The sequence below is a fragment of the Mesoplodon mirus genome, assembly GCF_964341445.2.
Source record: "Mesoplodon mirus genome assembly, chromosome: X".
NCBI classification, from domain to species: Eukaryota; Metazoa; Chordata; class Mammalia; order Artiodactyla; family Ziphiidae; genus Mesoplodon; species Mesoplodon mirus.
The window spans coordinates 18,636,768-18,656,355 of NC_138981.1; the positions used below are offsets into that span (position 1 = coordinate 18,636,768).

General features: G+C 39.5%; 1 protein-coding gene across 8 annotated transcripts in view; it reads right to left on the reverse strand.

The window, feature by feature from the left end:
• Positions 1 to 18,990, reverse strand: part of BCLAF3 (BCLAF1 and THRAP3 family member 3) — a 64,955-nt gene extending 45,965 nt beyond the window's left edge. For 3 of the 8 annotated variants that reach the window (XM_082609972.1, XM_082609970.1, XM_082609966.1), the window contains exons 1-3: positions 18,490 to 18,789; positions 16,585 to 16,757; positions 1,394 to 1,468 (exon numbers count right to left, since the gene is read on the reverse strand). In XM_082609972.1, the coding sequence (XP_082466098.1) occupies positions 1,394 to 1,434 (41 nt within the window). In that variant the 5' untranslated portion in view covers positions 1,435 to 1,468; positions 16,585 to 16,757; positions 18,490 to 18,789. Of the gene's footprint in view, positions 1 to 1,393; positions 1,469 to 16,584; positions 16,758 to 18,489; positions 18,791 to 18,931 lie in introns of those variants that run through there. The other 5 variants (XM_082609969.1, XM_082609971.1, XM_082609967.1 and 2 more) reach the window with 4 other exon arrangements.
• Between the last annotated feature and the right edge of the window lie 598 nt (positions 18,991 to 19,588).

Below are 19,588 nucleotides of genomic sequence, written 5' to 3' on the forward strand. Positions count from 1 at the left end.
AAAGTGCCTTGTGACACACTAATGTGCTAGCTCACAAGTCGGGTAAGATATCAGACCCTTTACAGTTGGTGACAAAGAGTCCTGAGAAGGCATCCAGAAATCAGGCACTAAGCTTGGCAGGGTCTTTTGTGCCCCTTCACCAGAGCCTACCACAAAAGGGTGAAACAAAATGACCTCTGTGAGGCCCTCCACGTTCAAGCCATTTGCTTCTTTGCATTCCCTTTTCTTTCTGAAGTTCCTCCCCATTACAATTTGGTCTTGTAAACTACAAAATGAAAACTGTTGAAGAAATGATTGATTAGTCATTGGAGAACCATAATGAACAAGCATCATGACCGAGCCGTATTAACATGAAAAATCTGATCTGTCTTTTGTGTATGTAATTGTGGTCCTCTTTAAAGTTCTAAAATGTACTAGTCACTTTCACAGCTCTGCACCTTTGCTCTTGTCATCCCCTTAACTGGAATACTTTTCTTCTCTCTTTCTGCATTTAAAAATTCTACCCATCATTGGGAATTCCCTGGCAGTCCAGTGGTTAGGACTCCGCACTCCCACTGCCAAGGGCCCGGGTTCAGTTCCTAGTCGGGGAACTAAGAGTGCACAAGCTGCACGACGAGGCCAAAAAAAAAGAAAAAAGAAATTCTACCCATCCTTAAATTGCCATCTAAAATCTCATCTCTTCTTTGAAGACTTTCTTGGTATCCCTCCTTCCGCTCCACAAAAGCAAAACTATTCCCTCCCTGTGGATCCAGAATACCTTGTCCCAGTCAGTAGCACAACACTTTTCCTACAGTATCATAGTTGCCTATGGTGTCAATCTCCCCAGCCAGGCCGCATGCTTGCTGAGGCCCTGTACACAAATTTGCCTTTGTAGCCCCAGAACCTGCCTATAGCAGGTATACAGTAAAAACTGGTTAAATTGTTCCAATCTAATTATATATACTATTGATATTACCAACAAGCAAAGAGGAGAGTTGAATTATAATTGAGTTGTTCAAAATTCTATTATTCTGCCATGAAGAAGAAGACATAGGAAATTCCCAATTTCTTCAAACATATTGACTATGAAAATAATTAAACTGAATAAACACTGAAGAGTTCTAAACCACTTACTGATGCAAAATATATAACACTCTCAAAGGTGTTTCTCAGTCTTCCTTGCTGTGGCCATTGCATTTCTTTTATTATGGATTAATTCTAGCTGCCAGCCATAATTAAAGAAAGCTGTCAGGTCCTAGAATCTAGAAATACAATGTCGACCACTATAAAGTAGCTACTGTGAATAACCAAGTCCACGAGCTTATTAAAATAGGTTCTTAACAATACTGGTGAATTTGAAAGTCGAAGCACACCCCAAACCCATGCTTACGCTGCTAAACTAAGGAGTGCTCACCTGTGCCTCCACCTGGGGGATCTAGAGCGTGACCGTGCCATCCTTTGACATGTGAGCCACTATCCACTTTTTACACTGCAAAGAAACACAATATTAGCAAGTTTGTAGAAAGGGCCTGCAACCCGCTCTAAAAACAGTGAATGCCAATGACAAAAAGTAATTTAAGCCCTCTGTGCCTCAGTTTCCTCATAGGACCCACCTTATTGGAATGTTGTAAGGATAAAATGAATTAGATCAAGGGTCAGCAAGCTTTTTCTGTAAAGGGCCAGAGAGTAACTATTTTAGGTTTTGCAGGCCATATAAGGTCTCTATCACATTATCTTCTTCTTTAAAAAAAATGCTTAAAAAATATAAAAACCATTCGGGCCACACAAAAACAGGCCCCAAAGGGCCCCAAACGCGTTGTAGTTTGATGATCCCTGAGTTAAGTCATGAAAAGAGCTTAGAATATTGCCTGGCACACAGCAACTGCTAAATAAGTGTTTCAAAAAGAGGAAAAACTTCCCCAGAATTCCTCTATCTGAGCACAACCACTACTACCCCTTCCCAACTTTCGCTGTTGGTTATGTACATATAATCGCAGTTACATTCATATAATCACAGTCAACATCTTTAGGAATACTTGATGATATATCCTACTTTTAAAACTGTCGGATAATAAGAATTACAATGCCTAATAATCATACTCAATTGCCACCTAACTTCTATCAGATATATATACCAAAACTTAATTAAGGGGCCTCCCTGGTGGCGCAGTGGTTGAGAGTCCGCCTGCCGATGCAGGGGATACGGGTTCGTGCCCCGGTCTGGGAGGATCCCATATGCCGCGGAGCGGCTGGGCCCGTGAGCCACGGCCGCTGGGCCTGCGCATCCGGAGCCTGTGCTCCGCAACGGGAGAGGCCACAACAGTGAGAGGCCCGCATACCACAAAAAGAAAAAAAAAAAAAAAAAAAAACTTAATTAAGCATGATTAGACATTTAGTTTGCTTCTGATTTTTTGCTAAAACAAATAATGTCAAATAAGTAAATTTTAAAAGACATATAAACTTGATTTTTAAAATATTTTTCAGGCTTTAAAAGAAACTGATAGGTTTAGGAGCTGAATTAAAAATAACATGATTTGGGTATAAACTTTCATACTATTATTTACATTTCAGTAGTCTTCCTCAGTTTTGATACTATAATTAAGTAGTGCCCAACTTACTGGCTCCAAACCCCTGATGGCTTTCAAAATTACTGCCATGGGCCCATGAATAATACATACAGCCACCATATACAGACTATAGAATGAATAAGTATATGTCTCATATATTAGAACCTCTATTTTGCAAATTTCTGAAGATACTATGGCCACTGTTAAAATATAAATGGCTTCTTGTCACTATGTAGTTTTTCCACTGACTGATACAATAAGTACAACTATAACTATGTGGACATTAGTTTGAAAAGGGAGTCCTCATAGTCAAACATTTGCAAACTACTATTATAATAAATTTCAGAAGGAAGTAATAGCATATAAGATCAAAGGACTTGAACTAGATCACTCACCAGAAGTACATTCAATTCAATTCATTTAGTTACACACTGCTTCTTTCCAAAAGAATGTGAGGCTAGGAAGAACAATTAGTTCAGATGTACTATGAAATTAAGACACTAAAGGGGAAAGTGTTTTCTTAGTAACTAAAAATATAACAATGTTCATTGCAGCTCTATTTACAATAGCCAGGAGATGGAAGCAACCTAAGTGTCCATCGACAGATGAATGGATAAAGGAGATGTGGCACATATATATATACAATGGAATATTACTCAGCCATAAAAAGGAACGAAATTGAGTTATTTGTAGTGAGGTGGATGGACCCAGAGTCTGTCCTACAGAGTGAAGTAAGTCAGAAACAGAAAAACAAATACCGTATGCTAACACATATATATGAAATCTAAAAAAAAAAAAAAAGGTAATGAAGAACCTAGGGGCAAGACAGGAATAAAGACGCAGACCTACTAGAAAATGGACTTGAGGACACGGGGAGGACACATGGACATATATACACTACAAAATGTAAAATAGATAGCTAGTGGGAAGCAGCTGCATAGCACAGGGAGATCAGCTCGGTGCTTTATGACCAGCTAGAAGGGTGGGATAGGGAGGGTGGGAGGGAGGGAGACGCAAGAGGGAAGAGATATGGGGATATATGTATATGTATAACTGATTCACTTCCTTATAAAGCAGAAACTAACACACCATTGTAGAGCAATTATACTCCAATAAAAACGGTAAAAAAAAAAAAAGTATTCATTTAACAAATGTTACTGAGTACCTATTATTTGCCAGGCACTGTTCTGGGGAGACAGCAGTGAAGAGAAACAGGCAAAAATTCCTGCCCTCTGGAGCTTACATTCTACTGAGGGAATTTATAATTTAATTAAAGAAGCTTTGGGTATATACCTATTAAATTGAACAAATATAATAAACCCAAAGGTTGTGGGGGAGACACCAAATACTGTTAGTGATGATGAAAAAGTATATCTTTCCCAGAGGGTAATTTTTTTATCCATTTTATTTTTTGAAAAACACTTACTGAAATACAATTCACATACCATACAACTCACCTATTTAAGTGTACAGTTCAATGTTTTTAGTATATTCACAGGGATGCATAACCATTACCACAATCTAATTTTGGAACATTTTCATCCCCTCTAAAAGAAACGCCATTAGCAGTCACTCCCCATTCCTCTCCTCCTTAGATTAGCCTCTGAGAACCACTAATCTACTTTTGGTTCCTATGTATTTAACTACTCTGTACCTTTCATATAAATGGAATCATACAAATATGTGATCCTTTGTGACTGGCTTCTTTCCCTTAGCATAACGTTTTCAAGGGTTTTACCATGTATCAGTATTTTATCCTTTTTACAGCTGAATAATATTCCATTGTATGGGTACATCACATTTTGAGATTCATTGATCTCTCAATGGACATTTGGGTTGTTTCTATTTTTTTGGTTATTATGAATAATGCTGCTATGAACATTTGTGTACAAGTTTTTGTGTAGACACAGTTTTTCATTTCTCTTGGGTATAAACCTAGGAGTAGAAATGCTGGGTCATACAATAACTCTATGTTTAACTTCTTGGGAGACTGCCAAACTTTTCCAAAGCAGCTACATCATTTTACATTCCCACCAGCAATGTATGAAGGTTCCAATTTTTCCACATCCCCACTAACATTTGTTATTGTCTGTCTCTTCGATTATAGCTATCCTAGTGGGGGTGAAGTGGTTCCTCACCACAGTTTTGATTTGCATTTCCCTAATGATAGGTAACCTTGAAATATGTAAGAAATTATGAAACTAATCATGCCTACTTTCCTTTAAACTAATAATTTCAATTTAAATGTATTATTCTAAGGTAATAATTTATAAGAAAAAAGCAGCTATATATACTAAGATGTTTATATAAGCTTCATTTATAATAGGAAAGAAAAAAATCCACCCAAACTAGTTATAACCCAAATGCCCAACAATCAATAAAAGATTAAACAAATTTAAAATACATACATCTAGTCACTCCCTACCTCTCTCCTAGCCTCATAAATGTCTTTTCCTCCACATATCCTATTCGTCCACCACAGCAAACTACTTGCTTTTCCCTGATCAGGCTGTTCTGTTCATATCACATAGATGGCTTTCCCTCACTCTGCCTGACAAATCCCTATTCTTTCAGGACTGTTTGACCATAATCTCCCCTGAAATTCTTTCTTTGACTTTCTTTCTTTCCCCCTGAGTTTCTTTCTTCTTGGGAATTCTGAGTTTATTCTGCAATTATTTCAATACATTGTGATTATTTGTTTACATAATTGTATTTATTTCAACAGGCAAAAGACTCCAAACAGCACATTACAGAACAGAAAACTCAAATGACCTATGGACATCTGAGATGTTCAACCTCAATAGTAATTGGGTAAATACCAATTCAGATCATAACCATGCCACACCTGTCAGAATGACAAAAAAAAAAAAAAAACCAAAAAACCCTGAAGTTACATATTCCAGAGTATTGGTGAGGCTGCGGAAAGATGGGGACTCTCATACACTGCTAAGCAGGTGAGTATACACATGTATAACCACTTTGGAAGGGGTTGGCAGTACCCATTAAACTTGAACATGCTCATATCTTACAACCCAGCAGTTCCACACAGGGATAGACCTTAGAGTGGTGGTTCTCCAACTTTAGTGCACGGCAGAATTACCTGAAAGGCTGGTTACAACACAGAATGCTGGGTTCTCTTTTGGGGTGGGCCCCACTTCTAGCAAGTTCCCAGGTGATGCGGATTCTGCTGGCACCAGGACTATAAAACTACTGATTTAAAGGGAAAGGTGTAGGTCACTTGGGAGAAAATATTTACAAGTGAGATTTACTGGTTATGTGAGAAAAAAAGTATTACTTAGAATATTTTCCTCTGCTAATATTAAAATTATCTTTATTAAAATTCAAACTAGTAGATAGCCTCATCAACCAGAGGGCAGACAGCACAAGCAAGAAGAGCTACAATCCTGCACCCTGTGGAACAAAAATCACATTCACAGAAAGGTAGACAAGATGAAAAGGCAGAGGGCTATGTACCAGATGAAGGAACAAGATAAAACCTCAGAAAAACAACTAAATGAAGTGGAGATAGGCAACCTTCCAGAAAAAGAATTCAGAATAATGATAGTGAAGATGATCCAGGACCACGGAAAAAGAATGGAGGCAAAGGTCGAGAAGATGTGAGAAATGTTTAACAAAGACCAGAAGAATTAAAGAACAAACAGAGATGAACAATACAATAACTGAAATGAAAACTACACTAGAAGGAATCAATAGCAGAATAACTGAGGCAGAAGAACGGATAAGTGACCTGGAAGACACAATGGTGGAATTCACTGCTGCGGAACAGAATAAAGAAAAAAGAACAAAAAGAAATGAAGACAGCCTAACAGACCTCTGGGACAACATTAAACGCAACAACATTCACATTATAGGGGTCCCAGAAGGAGAAGAGAGAGAGAAAGGACCCAAGAAAATACTTGAAGAGATTACAGTCGAAAACTTCCCTAACATGGGAAAGGAAATAGCCATCCAAGTCCAGGAAGCACAGAGTCCCATACAGTATAAACCCAAGGAGAAACACGCCGAGACACATAGTAATCAAACTGGCAAAAATCAAAGACAAAGAAAAATTATTGAAAGCAGCAAGGGAAAAACGACAAATAACATACAAGGGAACTCCCATAAGGTTAACAGCTGATTTCTCAGCAGAAACTCTACAAGCCAGAAGGGAGTGGCATGATATACTTAAAGTGATGAAAGGGAAGAACCTACAACCAAGATTACTCTATCTGGCAAGGATCTCACTCAGATTCGATGGAGAAATCTAAAGCTTTACAGACAAGCAAAAGCTAAGAGAATTCAGCACCACCAAACCAGTTCTACAACAAATGCTAAAGGAACTTCTCTAAGGAAACACAAGAAAAGAAAAACACGTACAAAAACAATCCCAGAACAATTAAGAAATTGGTCATAGGAACATACATATCAATAACTACCTTAAACGTGAATGGATTAAATGCTCCAACCGAAAGACACAGGCTTGCGGAATGGATGCAAAGACAAGACCCATATATTTGCTCTCTACAAGAGACCCACTTCAGACCTAGGGACATATACAGACTGAAAGTGAGGGGATGGAAAAAGATATTCCATGCAAATGGAAATCAGAAGAAAGCTGGAGTAGCAGTACACCTATCAGATGAAATAGACTTTAAAATAAAGAATGTTACAAGAGACAAGGAAGGACACTACATAATGATCAAGGGATCAATCCAAGAAGATATAACAATTAGAAATATATATGCACCCAACACAGGAGCACTTCAATATATAAGGTAACTGCTAAGAGCTGTAAGAGAGGAAATCGACAGTAACACAATAATAGTGGGGGACTTTAACACCTCACTTACACCAATGGACAGATCATCCAAACAGAAAATCAATAAGGAAACACAGCTTTAAATGACACAATAGACCAGATAGATTTAATTGATATTTATAGGACATTCCAACCAAAAACAGCAAATTACACTTTCTTCTCAAGTGTGCGTGGAACATTCTCCAGGATAGATCACATCTTGGGTCACAAATCAAGCCTCAGTAAATTTAAGAAAATTGAAATCATATCAAGCATCTTTTCTGACCACAATGCTATGAGATTCGAAATCAATTACAGGGAAAAAAACATAAAAAACACAAAACACATGGAGGCTAAACAATACGTTACTAAATAACCAAGAGCTCACTGAAGAAATCAAAGAGGAAATCAAAAAATACCAAGAGACAAATGACAATGAAAACATGGCGATCCAAAACCTATGGGATGCAGCAAAAGCAGTTCTAAGAGGGAAGTTTATAGCTATACAAGCCTACCTCAAGAAACAAGAAAAATCTCAAATAAACAATCTATCCTTACACCTAAAGGAACTAGAGAAAGAAGAACAAACAAAACCCAAAGTGAGCAGAAGGAAAGAAATCATAAAGATCAGAGCAGAAATAAATGAAATAGAAACAAAGAAAACAATAGCAAAGATCAATAAAACTAAAACCTGGTTCTTTGAAAAGATAAACAAAATTGATAAACCATTAGTCAGACTCATCAAGAAAAAGAGGGAGAGGGCTCAAATCAATAAAATTAGAAACGAAAATGGAGAAGTTACAACAGACACTGCAGAAATACAAAGCATCCTAAGAGACTACTATAAGCAACTCTATGCCAATAAAATGGACAACCTGGAAGAAATGGAGAAATTCTTAGAAAGGTATAACCTTCCAAGACTGAACCAGGAACTAACAGAAAATATGAACAGACCAATCACAGTAATGAAATGGAAACTGTGATTAAAAATCTTCCAACAGGGCCTCCCTGGTGGCGCAGTGGTTGAGGGTCCGCCTGCCGATGCAGGGGATACGGGTTCGTGCCCCGGTCTGGGAGGATCCCACATGCCGCGGAGCGGCTGGGCCCGTGAGCCATGGCCGCTGAGCCTGCGCGTCCGGAGCCTGTGCTCCGCAACGGGAGAGGCCACAACAGTGAGAGGCCCGTATACCGCAAAAAAGAAAAAAAAAAAAAAAAAATCTTCCAACAAACAAAAGTCCAGGACCAGATGGCTTCACAGGTGAATTCTATCAAACATTTAGAGAAGAGCTAACACCTACCCTTCTCAAACTCTTCCAAAAAATTGCAGAGGAAGGAACACACCCAAACTCATTCTATGAGGCCACCATCACCCTGATACCAAAACCAGACAAGGATACTACAAAACAAGAAAATTACAGACCAATATCACTGATGAATATAGATGCAAAAATTCTCAACAAAATACTAGCAAACAGAATCTAACAACACATTAAAAGGATCATACACCATGATCAAGTGGGATTTATCCCAGGGATGCAAGGATTCTTCAATATATGCAAATCAATGGGATACACCATATTAAAAAACTGAAGGAGAAAAACCATATGATCATCTCAACAGATGCAGAAAAAGCGTTTGACAAAATTCAACACCCATTTATGATAAAAACTCTCCAGAGAGTGGGCATAGAGGGAATCTACTTCAATATAATAAAGGCCATGTATGACAAACCCACAGCAAACATCATTCTCAATGGTGAAAAACTGAAAGCATTTCCTCTAAGATCAGGAACAAGACAAGGATGTCCACTCTCACCACTATTATTCAACATAGTTTTGGAAGTCCTAGCCATGGCAGAGAAGAAAAAGAAATAAAAGGAATAAAAATAGGAAAAGAAGAAGTAAAACTGTCACTGTTTGCAGATGACATGATACCATACATAGAGAATCCTATAGATGCCACAAGAAAACTACTAGAGCTAATCAATGAATTTGGTAAAGTTGCAGGATACAAAATTAATGCACAGCAATCTCTTGCATTCCTATACACTAATGATGAAAAATCTGAAAGAGAAATTAAGGAAACACTCCCATTTACCATTGCAACAAAAAGAAGAAAATACCTAGGAATAAACCTTCCTAGGGAGACAGAAGACCTGTATGCAGAAAACTATAAGACACCAATGAAAGAAATTAAAGATGGTAGCAACAGATGGAGAGATATACCGTGTTCTTGGATTGGAAGAATCAATATTGTGAAAATGACTATACTACCCAAAGCAATCTACAGATTCAATGTTATCCCTATCAAATTACCAGTGGCGTTTTTTAAAGAACTAGAACAAAAAAATCTTAAAATTTGTATGGAGACACAAAAGACCCCGAATAGCCAAAGCAGTCTTGAGGGAAAAAAACGGAGCTGGAGGAATCAGACTCCCTGACTTCACACTATACTACAAAGCTACAGTAATCAAGACAATATGGTACTGGCACAAAAACAGACATATAGATCAATGGAACAGGATAGAAAGCCCAGAGATAAACCCACGCACCTATGGTCAACTAATCTATGACAAAGGAGGCAAGGATACCCAGTGGAGAAAAGACAGTCTCTTCAATAAGTGGTGCTGGGAAAACTGGACAGCTACATGTAAAAGAATGAAATTAGAACACTCCCTAACACCATACACAAAAATAAACTGAAAATGGATTAGAGACCTAAATGTAAGACCGGACACTATAATACCCTTAGAGGAAAACACAGGAAGAACACTCTTTGACATAAATCACAGCAAGATCTTTTTTGATCCACCTCCTACAGTAATGGAAATAAAAACAAAAATAAACAAATGGGACCTAATGAAACTTCCAAGCTTTTGCACAGCAAAGGAAACCATAAACAAGATGAAAAGACAACCCTCAGAATGGGAGAAAATATTTGCAAATGAATCAACAGACAAAGGATTAATCTCCAAAATATATGAACAGCTCATGCAGCTCAATATTAAAAAAACAAACAACCCAATCCAAAAATGGACAGAAGACCTAAATAGACATTTCTCCAAAGAAGACATACAGATGGCCAAGAAGCACATGAAAAGTTGCTCAATATCACTAATTATCAGAGAAATGCAAATCAAAACTACAATGAAGTATCACCTCATACCAGTTAGAATGGGCATCATCAGAAAATCTACAAACAACAAATGCTGGAGAGGGTGTGGAGAAAAGGGAACCCTCTTGCACTGTTGGTGGGAACGTAAATTGATACAGCCGCTATGGAGAACAGTATGGAGGTTCCTTAAAGAAGTAAAAATAGAATTACTATATGACCCAGCAATCCCACTACTGGGCATACACCCAGAGAAAACCATAATTCAAAAAGAGACATGTACCAAAATGTTCACTGCAGCAGTATTTACAATAGCCACGTCATGGAAGCAACCTAAATGCCCATCAACAGACGAATGGATAAAGAAGATGCGGTACATATATACAATGGAATATTACTCAGCCATAAAAAGGAATGAAATTGGTTCATTTGTAGAGATGTGGATCCATCTAGAGACTGTCATACAGAGTGAAGTAAGTCAGAAAGAGAAAAACAAATATCGTATATTAACGCATATATGTGGAACCTAGAAAATGGTACAGATGAACTGGTTTGCAGAGCAGAAATTGAGACACCGAAATAGAGAAAAAAACATATAGACACTAAGGGGGGAAAGCGGCGGAGGGTGGGGGTTGTGGTGGGATGAATTGGGAGATTGGGATTGACATGTATACACTGATGTGCATAAAATGGATGACTAACAAGAAAAAAATTCAAACTATTCACTCAAAAATGGGTGAATTTTATTGCATATAAATTACACCTCAAAGCTGTAAAAAAGTTAGTTTTGGGGTGATGCAAGTGCTGGAAGATTAGAGCAGATATTACGGAGATGGTTGCACAACTCTGCAAACATACCAAAAAATCACTGAATTGTATATTTGAAACCTGTAAAATATATCTCAATAAAGCTTTTTTTTTAAGTTAAGTTTATTTGTATTTGCTTTTTTAGGTGCATCAGCTAGTAATGAACAGTAGTAGCTCAGGGGCTTAATGCATAAGAGAGGAGAGTTAATTTAAACCCTAGAGTCTAAGCTAAGATGGTTTTTACATTTTTAAGTGTTGTTTAAAAAGAAGAATATGCAACAGAGACTGTACGTGGCCCACAAAGTCTAAAATATTTACTATCTGGTCCTTTACAAAAAAGATTGCTGATCCCTGATTTAAACTAACTTACTTGTGACTAGCAAAGTTAATCAAAGGAAGCTTTAAGACAGAGAGGGCGAGGAAAAAAAAAAAGGCAGAAACACCAGCAGGGTTTGTGACTGGGGAGAAGGAGATGTTAATTACAAAAGAGAAATTCATTTATACTGCTCCTTCGGAGTGAACTGTGTAGGGGCAGTGAGTGAATTTGTGTGCCCTTGAACATGGAAAGATGACTGGACAGCAGGGGCATCCACTCCCAGGAGGATGCTGAAGGGGATGCTGGTGTCAAAAAAAGGCCACCCCAACCTGGACAGCACTGGACACATCCCCTCACCCAGCTGAAAGCAATTCTCCTCTTCCATGACATCACTTCCCCCTCTCCATTAGATCCCTCCCGTCACCCTACTACCTCTCTCTCCATTTACAACCAAATTCCTCAAAGGGCTGGCTGTATACCACAGTCATTCTCTCCCATTCTTCTCCTCCCATTCTACTTGGCCCCTCACCAATCTAGCGTTCCACTCCACCAAACTGCTCCGGTCAAGATCGCTAATGAAATCCATGTTACTAAATCCAATGGCTATTTTCCCTCCTTCTCCTGGATCTACCAGCAGCACTTGATGGTCAATCACACCTTCCTCCCAGAAACATTTTCTTCACTTGGATTCCAGAATACTACACTTTCCTGGTTTTCCTCCTACCTCTAACAATGCTTTCTGTCTCCTTTGCTGGTTTTTCCTCACCTCCCCCCTCGTCAGCCTGACCCCTAAGTAGTGAACACAGTCTTCCTCTAAATAGTGACTTCAGTCTTTGACTTCTCATTGTCTACACTCTCTTCCCAGTCTGCACTTCCCTTCAGTCTCATGGTTTAAATACTCTCTATATACTAAGAACCCCCAAATTGACATCTCCAGTCCTCACCTATCCTCTGTGTTGCAGTCTTCCACATCCAAAAGCCTATTGGATGCTGTAAACATGTCCAAGAGCAAACTCCTGACCTTCCTCCAAAATCTGCTCCTCCCAAGGTCTGTTCCACCTCAATAAATGGCAACTCTATCCTTAGAGTTTTCAACAAACAGGAAACATAACTGTCCAATAAACATACAAAAAGATATTCAACAGTGCCTACTAGGAAGATAAAATTAAAACAAGGAGATACCATTTCATACTCATTAGATTTGCAAAAATTTTAGTCTGATGATCCCCATGTGTTTACAAGAAAGTGGAAAAAGAGAATTTCTCAACTGAGGAAAATTCCTCCCCAAAGAAACATGAATCAGAAGAAAACTCTAACTGTACACTCAAACAGAATTAAATATATCCAAAAGCATTTAGGAATATATATTTAAAAAACCTCACCTTGAATCAGAAATTTAAAAACTAAGAACAGAAACATACCAAAAAACATAGTGATATGACAGAAAAAAAATTAATCGAACTAAGGGGAAAGAATGGGAGAAAAAGACTAAATTATCTCAGAAGTGAAGAATAAATTACAAGGTGCTCAAGGGAAAATAAACTCAAAAGAAATGATGCAGCCACTTTGGAAAACAGTCTGGCAGTTCCTTAAAAAATTAAACATAGAGTTACCATATGACCCAGCAATTCAAATCCTAGGTATACACCCAAAAGAAAAAAATATATATGTCTGCATAAAAACTTGTACACAAATGCTCATAACAGCATTATTCACAAGAGCCAAAATGTAGAAACAACTCAAATGTTCATTGAGAGATGAGTGAATAAACAAAATGTAGTATCCCTGTACAATGGAATATTATCTGGCCATAAAAAGGAATGAAGTACTGACACACAGTCAAACAGGGATGAACCTTGAAATCATTATGCTAAGGGAAAGAAGCTAGTCGCAAAAGACCACCTATTGTATGATTGCTTTATATGAAAGGTCCAGAACAGGCAAATCCATAGAGACAGAAAGTAGATTGGTGGTTGCCTAGGTGCGGTGGGGGGAGGGGGGCATTGGGGGGAGTGGGCACAGGGTTTCTTTTTGGTGGGATGAATATGTTCTAAAACTAGACTGTGATGATGGTTACACAACTCTGTGAATATACTAAAAAAACACTGAATTGTAGACTTTTAAATGGGTGAATTGTGTGGTATGTTAATTATATCTCAGTAAAGCTGTTACCAAAAAAAAAGAAAAATCAACTGACAGAGATCCCATACTAAATGTGAGTTCAGCATTTACAAATGCAAAGAATTGCCCAGGAAAGCCCTTACAACCAAGACGCCACACTGGCAGCACAGAACAGGACCAAGTTAGAGCCCACAGAACAAGAGGGCGATCAGCAGTTCAGAGGAAGCCAGACCTCAGGAGAGCAGGGCATGGTGTATTCTCCCAGCCACAGCGGCTGGATGCTGTCACAGTTCCTCAGTAGGGAGGAGCTGGAAGTGGATACAGAACCCCACTGTTGCCTACCATTATTCTACTTTGATTTCACGGATGAAATGTATTTCTCTCACACACAGAACAGGTTAAATAAACAGGGGAGTAAGGGCATTTTAAAAGGTGTAAGTACAAAGGTTAACCATTAGAACAAAAATAAAAACCTTCCTCTTTTTAAAATAAAAGAGCAAAAACTATACCTCATAGCAAAAAGAAATAGCAAATATAACAAAATACACATGATTATAAAATATTACGATAGACCAAATATACCAGTCCTAACAATAAATGTGGTGGGCTTATTAACTCATCTACTAAAATAAACAGGTACAATTTGGCTCACAAAACAAGGAGTTGTATAAAAAAACATATCTAAAACAAAGTGATTGTGAAAAGTTAAAAATAAAAGGATGGCCAAATTATACAAGGCAAATGGAAACAAAGAGAGAGCAGGGGTGGCAAACCTGGAATCAGGCAAAGCACAATTCAAGCCCCAAAGCATTCATCATGCCAAAGAAAGACACTTTTTAATGCTAAAAGCCACAATCCTCGATGAACAGAGAACAAATAAAAATACACATATTTACATGAATATAACACTGCAACCACCTTTATGAAGCAAAAACTACAACAGATGCAAGGAGACACAGATAGAAACACTAATAATAGGAGACTTTCATATACCACTTTCGGTGGTATATTAGACAGATTCAGTAAGCCAAAAATGAGATAGAAGATCTAAACAGCATAATCAACAGGGTAAATCTTAAGGATATTTATCAAACTCTACACTCTGATACTAGAGAATACTCTTCTGAAGTGCCCACACCACATCACCAAAAATAATCATATATTAGGTCACAAAGAAAACATCAGTAACCTCCACATAATAGAACTATTACAAGCAATACTCTCTGATCATAATGCAATAAAACTAGAATTTACTAATAAAAACAAAAAAGAGAAATTCCACCTAGAAATTTTAAAACCTCTTATTAAACAACTCCTGGATACTCTAAGGTAAATTTTTAAAGAAATAATGACAATAAAAGCACTACATATCAGATGCTATAGGATGCATTTAAAGCAGTGATCAAAGGAAAATTCATTGCACTAAACATATTTATCAATAAAAATGAAAGAATAAAAGTAAATAAATTTATTTCCAAGGTAAAAAAAAAAGAAACTAAAAAATAACAAAGCACAAGGAAGGAAACAATAAAAACAAAAGTAGAGAAAGAGAATAGAAAACTAGATCTAAGTAATAATTCAAAATTCTGTAGTTTTTGGAAAAATTAAAATGGATAAACCACTAAATAACTTATATAACTTGCCTAGGAAAAAAGAGAGAAAGCACAAATACACAAAATAAGAAAGAGCAAAGGGGAAATAACCATTGAAATAGAAGAAAAATTTTGAATCGTAAGAGATTATATCCAATAAATTTAAAAGCCCAGATGTAAAGGATAATTTGTTAGAAAAATAGAGATTACTAAAACTGACTGCATTAAAAAGCTTAAACAGACCAACTTCCATAAAAGAAACAGAGAAAGTTATTAAGGAAATATCCCATAAAAAAAGCATCAGGCCCAGATCGTTTCACAGGGGAATTCTACCAAACCTTCAAACATCAGATTGCCTCAATGCTCTATAAATTATTCCAGAGCTGGTATATCGCGAGAAGGATCAAGCCTACAGAAACATCAACCTTTCAAGGAGATGAACCAGCCAAGAAGACTGAGAAAGAACATCCTCTGAGGAAGGAGGGAACCCCAGAGCATAGAAGGATGTTTCAAGAAAGGAGACTTTTATGGCAACAGCTGCATAGAGACCCAATAAAAGAAATGAAAAGTGTTAATACATGGCTTGAGGACTAAGTGGAAGGTAAGGAAACTGAGAAAGCCAATTAATACCAACGCCTTCTAACAAGTTTGTCTGGCATGGGAGGAGAGAAAGTGGGTTGCAGCTGGGTGATAGGGGTCTAGGGGAGAGGTTTTGAAATGGGAGCAACTTGAGCAGGTTTAATGTTGATAAGGAGAGACTATGTGCATGGCATTGGGGACATAATGTAGAATGACAGTCATAGTAGGAATGAGTCTAGGTCCAATTAGTTCAATGTTTCCTTTGATTCCTAATATCAACTCCAAATAATGTAGTCAACCTCTCCCAATATTCCACATTTACATATTACCTTCTTCAAAGGTCCAGACTGAATTTTTATCAGCGGTCACATTTTATGTTAATTTGGCAAACATTGCTGAGTGCCAGTGACTGCTAGAGGCAAGCCATACAAAGTTGGAAGAGTCCTAGTTTCTTTACTAGAGAAGCTCAGTCTTCACTAGCTAAGAAGGATCACATGAGTATCAGTACTTCCTAGTTCACTAAGTGTTTTGCAAACACTATCTCATGCCTTTAATCCTCACAAGCCTTTGAGGAAGCTGGAATTACCCCCATTTCACAGGTGAAGAAACCAATCCTCAAAAAAGTTAACCAACCTGCCCCAAGAGAAAGACGTAAAATCAACATCCAGGTTCTCAGACTCCAATACTCACACTTCCCCACCTTGCAACTCCTACCTTCATAAAGATGACTCTGAAGAGACTGCCTGGTCATTTGCGTAGATGCGTGGTCAGCAGAATTGGACTTTAGCACACTTGAGAATAGTTGATGTCCTGCATCACATCTAAAATTGCCATCTAAATTTGGAAAGCAGCTTTTATGCTCCCTAGCTGCCTGGATATTCTGTAGCCTGTAGGGCACAAAGACTATGTTTTATTTATCATGATCCCAAGTCTGTGTTTTATTTAGCTTTTTATCTGTCCCCCTCAGCTTTATATATAGTGCCTTTAAATATTTTCTCCTTCAACATGTGTGGATTCATTCATTCACCTAATTTCATAACTCTGGTATCATTTTCAATATAATCTAGGGCAGCAGTATAATACTTCAAATTTAAGGGGTGAAAGAGTGGGGGCAAAAGGTATCACAGAACAGCTTTTTGAATTCAGAAATTTACATTAAAAAATCAAGATGCTTATGTGCTCTGAAATTTTTACAAGATGGCAATAATTAGCAATGAGACAAAGTATGTTTAAATATACTCTCCATAAATGTCTCATTTGACCCTTAAAAATCACCCTGTAAGAAAGGTAAGGCAAAGGCACTATAATCTCTAATTCAGAGTTGAGGAAATAGTCCCTTAGAAAAGGTAAGTGACATGTTCAAGGTAATCAGATATACTGGAATTCAAGGAAGCCCTGACTTCAAATCTGTTCACTTTATAATGCCTTTGCCTCACTTAGATAACCCTTCTTTACTAAACTGGTAAAGGTGAAATAGAAGATGAGAAACCAAATTGCCATCAACAAATAAGAAGGAAAAAAAAAAAAAAGAGGTGATAGCCAGAGAAGGATACCTGTATTTGGTTGGAGAAGAACATAAATGGCCCTGAAGTGTTCTTATAGAAATTCTTTAAATGTTGCCTTTTGCTAGGGTGGGGAAAAGGACACTCACAGATTGTTGGTGGGAGTGCAAAATAGCACATCCTTTCCAGAGGGAAATTCACATTAAAAAACCCAACAATTCTATCATCTAGGAATGTACACTAAGGAAGTAATCATGGACGTGCAGGTTTTACAGTTCACCAACAATGTGTTTAAGTAGTGAAAAACTGAGAATAAAAAAACCGACTAAATAAATTACTGCAGCCAAATAATGGCATGCTATGTAGTCAGGAAAAAAAATGGTTACCAAAAAGAATCCACTTTAGAAAAATTCATGCATTCGTCTCTGCATAGAAAAAGACTGGAGGGGCATCCCCAGTGTAACCATATTCACAATGGTTACTTGAATGGTGAAAGAGTGCACCTTCTTCACCGTGGTTTTGCATATTTAGAAATTTTGTATATAAATATGACTAAATGTTTCTAATCAGACATTTTAAAGGCTTCTGGGGAGGGTGTGCAAGGGCAGGGCTTTCAAAAGAACATTTTAGCAGCCATTTTAAAAAATACCACATGAAAAAATAAAGCATTCTATACCGTTATCATTAAAACACCATTGAAAAATAAAGCTCTCACCACGAATCCACATCAAAACCTTTTCTTTTCAAATTCGTCTTTCATTCGTACCAGTTCGCATACAGAAAAACGTTAAAAAGGTTGCCCGGTCAGAAGTCTGAGAGACTTTCTTGATTTCTACCTGTAGTTTTTACTTTGTTCCAGAAAAGAAAAGCAGTCACCTAAGAGGCAGCTCGAAAAGCACCTCGGCGGGAAAATATTTGGGAGGATAAGTTTCTCTCACGTTTCTTTTCCTCCCGACCTACCGACAGGACAATCCTGACAGTGGCCGGCCCAGTTTCCTAATACACCCTAAAGAAGCACAGGAGATGCGCCAATTTTCAGTATACGTTTCTAAAAAGACAAGTTTTACTTTACAATGCAGGATAAAGAGCAGCCTTCACTACTCATTCTGGACGTTACCGGAGAAGATGCCGCTGCGCGGCAGGAGAGCCTCCGGAGAAGGACAAAGCGGGGGCTCCTCGGCTCGGGTCCCGCAGGCGATGCGTCCGGAGCCACCTCTGGGAAAAGGGCACCGTCCCTGGACACCGCCCCGCCCTCCCCCCGTCTCCATGACAAACAGTCCAAATCGCCGGGGACCAAAGCCTGCGAACAATGGGCGAGGTTTGGGGGCCTCGGCAGCAGGTGCCCGGGTCGCCACGTCTAAAATAAGGCACCGGTCCGGTGGCCAGAGGCAGGGGCAGGGGAGCAGTCCCCCGGGATCCCGAGCTGGGCCTCCGCATCCTCCCCGCCGCCCCACCCGCCACCCCACCCGCCACCCAAGAACCGCCCCTCCCAGGCGACGGACACGCCCTCCCCGCAGGCCGGGACCTCCTCGCGCCGCCCGCCCCCCAGGGCTGCTCACCCGACCGGGAAGTTCCCGCAGCCGCCGCCCCCGCCGCCGCCGCCGCCGCCGCCGCCGCCGCCGCCGCCGCCGCCGCCGCCGGCCCCGCAGGCCTCGCCCCTCACACGGCCGCCGCCTCCCACAGGAGCCGCACCACAGCTCCCGCAGCTGGGCCGCGGGACCCGGAACCACTTCCTTCCGGAACCGCCTCGCCCCGCCCCCCGTCCTAGCCACGCCCACTGCCCGCTGCCCAGTGCGGAGCCCGCTTTCCCACTGACCTCTGCTCTCAACTCTTTCCCAGCTAGGGTTGCCCCGCCCGGGAGGCTCCGGCCAGAGCGCCTGCGCCCTCTGCCGGCCGTTCCCACCTCTGCCTCTCTGTCCAGGGCGCATGCGCAACCTGCCATCTGCCAGCGTTGTGCAGATGAGCGGAGCAGATGAGCCTCAGCCTTCCAGCCCCTGGCTTGTCCCTCAAAGCCCTTCCAGAGCCAGCCTACCTGACCCTGCAGGGCTGTGGCCTCTCTCCTGCCTACTCAATCTCTAACTATTCCCCATGGCCTCAAATCAAGCTTGTACCCAGAAAACAAAACCTCCCCTCTGTACCTCCCAAATAGGTTAATGGTACCAACATCTCTCCACCGTGCAATTCAAAACACTGACTCATTTTTACCTGCTCTTTTG